This window comes from Morone saxatilis, unplaced genomic scaffold (genome assembly GCF_004916995.1).
Source record: "Morone saxatilis isolate NCDOM2014 unplaced genomic scaffold, NCSU_SB_2.0 Contig15, whole genome shotgun sequence".
Taxonomy (NCBI): Eukaryota; Metazoa; Chordata; class Actinopteri; family Moronidae; genus Morone; species Morone saxatilis.
The window spans coordinates 1,526,176-1,529,308 of record NW_023339707.1 but is presented as its reverse complement, the minus strand read 5'-3'; the positions used below and the strand labels follow the sequence as shown (position 1 = coordinate 1,529,308).

The 3,133-nt window shown below is 41.1% G+C and overlaps 1 protein-coding gene across 1 annotated transcript in view; it reads right to left on the bottom strand.

Annotated features, from left to right (window-relative positions):
- LOC118324909 (protein kinase C zeta type-like) overlaps positions 1 to 3,133 on the bottom strand; it is a 132,533-nt gene that overhangs the window by 124,751 nt on the left and 4,649 nt on the right. Inside the window, exon 2 of the mRNA XM_035657416.1 lies at positions 482 to 603. Coding sequence (XP_035513309.1) covers positions 482 to 603 — 122 coding nt within the window. The remainder of the gene's footprint in view (positions 1 to 481; positions 604 to 3,133) is intronic.

The window sequence follows — 3,133 nt, the reverse complement described above, 5'->3', positions numbered from 1 at the left end:
CACACAGGATGCAGCCTCACTGCATGATATGCTCTTGTCTGAGAAAAACACAAGACAGATTGAGCAGAGAGAGACATGGGAGAGTTTGGCATAGAAACCAACCACCAACAAGCATTTTGGCATTGCTGTTTGCATCACACATATAAATGCTGATAATGGCTTAAGTAATTCACATAGGCCCGACGTAGAGCCATCATACAACTTTAAATCAGCCTTAAGGCTGAGTCCTTGTGACAGCACCAGGTTTGCCTCCAACCTGAAGCAAATTTGAAGAGTGAGGGCAGCTGGATGTGAGCACTTCAGGCCATTCCAGTGTGCAGTGTGATGTGGCAGTGATGACTTTTGGACTGGCCAGAAGCCCAGGAAATGGGCTTTCATGGTGTATTTTTGAGCCAGAGTGTAGCGCTAGCGTAAAAGGACACATCAGCCGAGACAGAGCACACAGACTGATGTACAGTATTTTACCTTGAGGCACACCCACCTTCATCATCGATCCACTTGAGCGTGATGGGCTGCTGCTTGGCAACGCTGCACATTGTTCTCACCTCCTCACACAACTCCACAAAGGTTACCGTGGCTGCCAAGTCTGTGATCAGCATGTCCCTGAATGCACACACACACACACACACACACACACAGAAAAATGTCAAGATTAAGTCACTTGAGTTACACTGTTTTAGCAGAGCAGAGATCAAGACATCCCCCAGGGGTTTAAAAGGAGTCAATTCATTCACGATTATTGAACCTTCCCGACGGTCTGATATTGTAAGATACAGACAAGGAGGCTCGCTCCTATGTTATCGGTCGATTAGTTAGCTGTTATCTGGCTACAGAGTATTTGGACGTGCAATTCACTGGGCATGTCTGTTTTGTGTATTGGCTCAGGTCAGTCTTAGCTGTTTACTAGCTTGTACAAAAGTTAACCATCAGAGTAGATTATGCAGCTGTTAAATAGCATCAAATAGACAAAATTAAGAGGCACTCTACTGATTTTGGACCTAAAGATCAGTTTACTAGTCAGCGTTGTGGTTGTCTGCTATTGTTTTGATGGGAAAGATCCCCTAGAGGCAGAAATGACATACTGTGCATTTAACTGCACTTAGCTCTGCGGTGAAAGTAAAATCAGAAGCCACAAAGATTCTCCTAACCATCTCAATAAAAATTATTCTGTGTGCTGCACAGATATATAACTCATTTCACAAATTTAACTTTAAAAATGTAAAGTTTTGGCTCACATCCTACAAAATGAGTAATGCCATATAGTATTTCAGGCTGTCACCTTGTTTGGAATAATAAATAGTGTTGGTACTTCTAAATAGGATGAAAATCTTTTTTATCGTGCAGCGGAGCAAATATTTTTCATTCAGATGGTTGGAAGACACTTGGAGGATTGTTGAAATGCTTTCAGAACATCCATTAGTGGTTTTAACAACCTGGATTATTCAAAGATTCACGGATATTGATATTCTCCCTTTGTCTGTGTTGCTATTGCAGCCTCTCAGTGGTTTGTGCAAAGACTAACAAAGATGGTTTTGGTGAACTTTCTTTTTTTTTTCTGTCCACTCTGAATTAAGTTATGATGTTAAATTGATATGCAAGGTAAAATTATCGTATTTGTCTATGGAGTCTGGTGGCAAGTGTTATTACGGCTGTTTCTGGTTAAACTAAAGCTCTATCTCTGTAGGGATCCTTTCCATCATGTTGTCAGACAGAATAACAATAAAATACAACAGGATTAGCGAACGCAGCTATTTCCTCATCTAACTCAGTAAATTAAAAGTTTATTCTGACCAAACCAGACTTTGTGATTGTTGGGAAGACTGCGAAAAGAGCAAGACATTTTTGGTGATTTTTACTTTGTTTATGTCCAGTTTGAAGTGTGTTTTATGATTATCTGTTAGATAAAATTACTGGTGTTGTCAATGGAGTCTGGTCGGCCGTAGCGCCCATTGTTTTGGTCGGAGATGCCGGTGCTCTAGCATTTTGCTCCTGAATCCTAGAGAACCCAGTGTTCTCAAGCATTACATTATTTCTAAACACAAGCAGCTGAAGAACATTGCCTTAATACGGCACATACTGTACATTTGTGATTCAGGAACAGTTGGATGAAGGAAGAGTATGACTGACCAGACATTTGATGTGAACTTTAATACAGACACTTTTCAATTGGTACCAAAAAAGACAGACAAGAGATTTTTCCAATCATAAATGGTTGAAGGATGAGCTTAGGAGCTGAGATGTACTGACTGTGCTCTGGTTATCGAACAAATCACAACTCGTAAGAAATCCCTGGAAAGACAAAGTTGGCAAGTTGAGTCAGAATGCTTTGCTAAATATTGTAAAGAGAGACTTTGTACTAATTTGAATACTAAAGCTGTAAACTATAGGGCTGGGACAGACACTGGTTGAAACCAATTGCCATAAATTCTTTACCATCCCTGATTCTGAATGCTGAAAAGAAACAGAAAGCACCAAGTGGCTAAACTCCATATAGGTACTGGCCTACCAAACACCCTTATCAGTGGATGATTCTTTTAAATATGGGAGTGCATGTTCAGTTTCAACATCAACCCCCACTGCTCTGCTGCTGGCTGAATGTGACATTGTGGGCAGAATGTATTCACATTCAACAGTGCAGCTGCAGAAAATCACAGTTTGAATGCAGACGGGGCCGAGCATACAGCTGAATATGTGTTTGAAACAAATAACACCACCTGAAACATGCTTCTGAATGTGTAAGCGCAGGAGCTACAATGACTGAGCCCACGTCAGTGTGTCTGACAGGTTTCTGGGTGTGTGTGTGTGTGTGTGTGTGTGCGTGTATTTATGGCGTGTGTTTTTTGGACTCTGACAAGGTGGAGCAGAGACAGCTTGCTTCCCAGCAGGCAATGCTCCACACAATGTGGAATGATGTAACCCACACACACACCCATACACACACAGAGATGTTCCCATACCATTTTTTCCTTCCTGATTCTGATTCCTGAACTGCGTATACACACACAGCTATTTATGTACATTACATACATTTCCACATTAAAATGTCTATGACTAATGTTATGCTATCAATACACCTATGTTCTGTATGTAGTTGAGTTGTGTTCTTCCATTATCGGACGTCTGGATCTTAAGT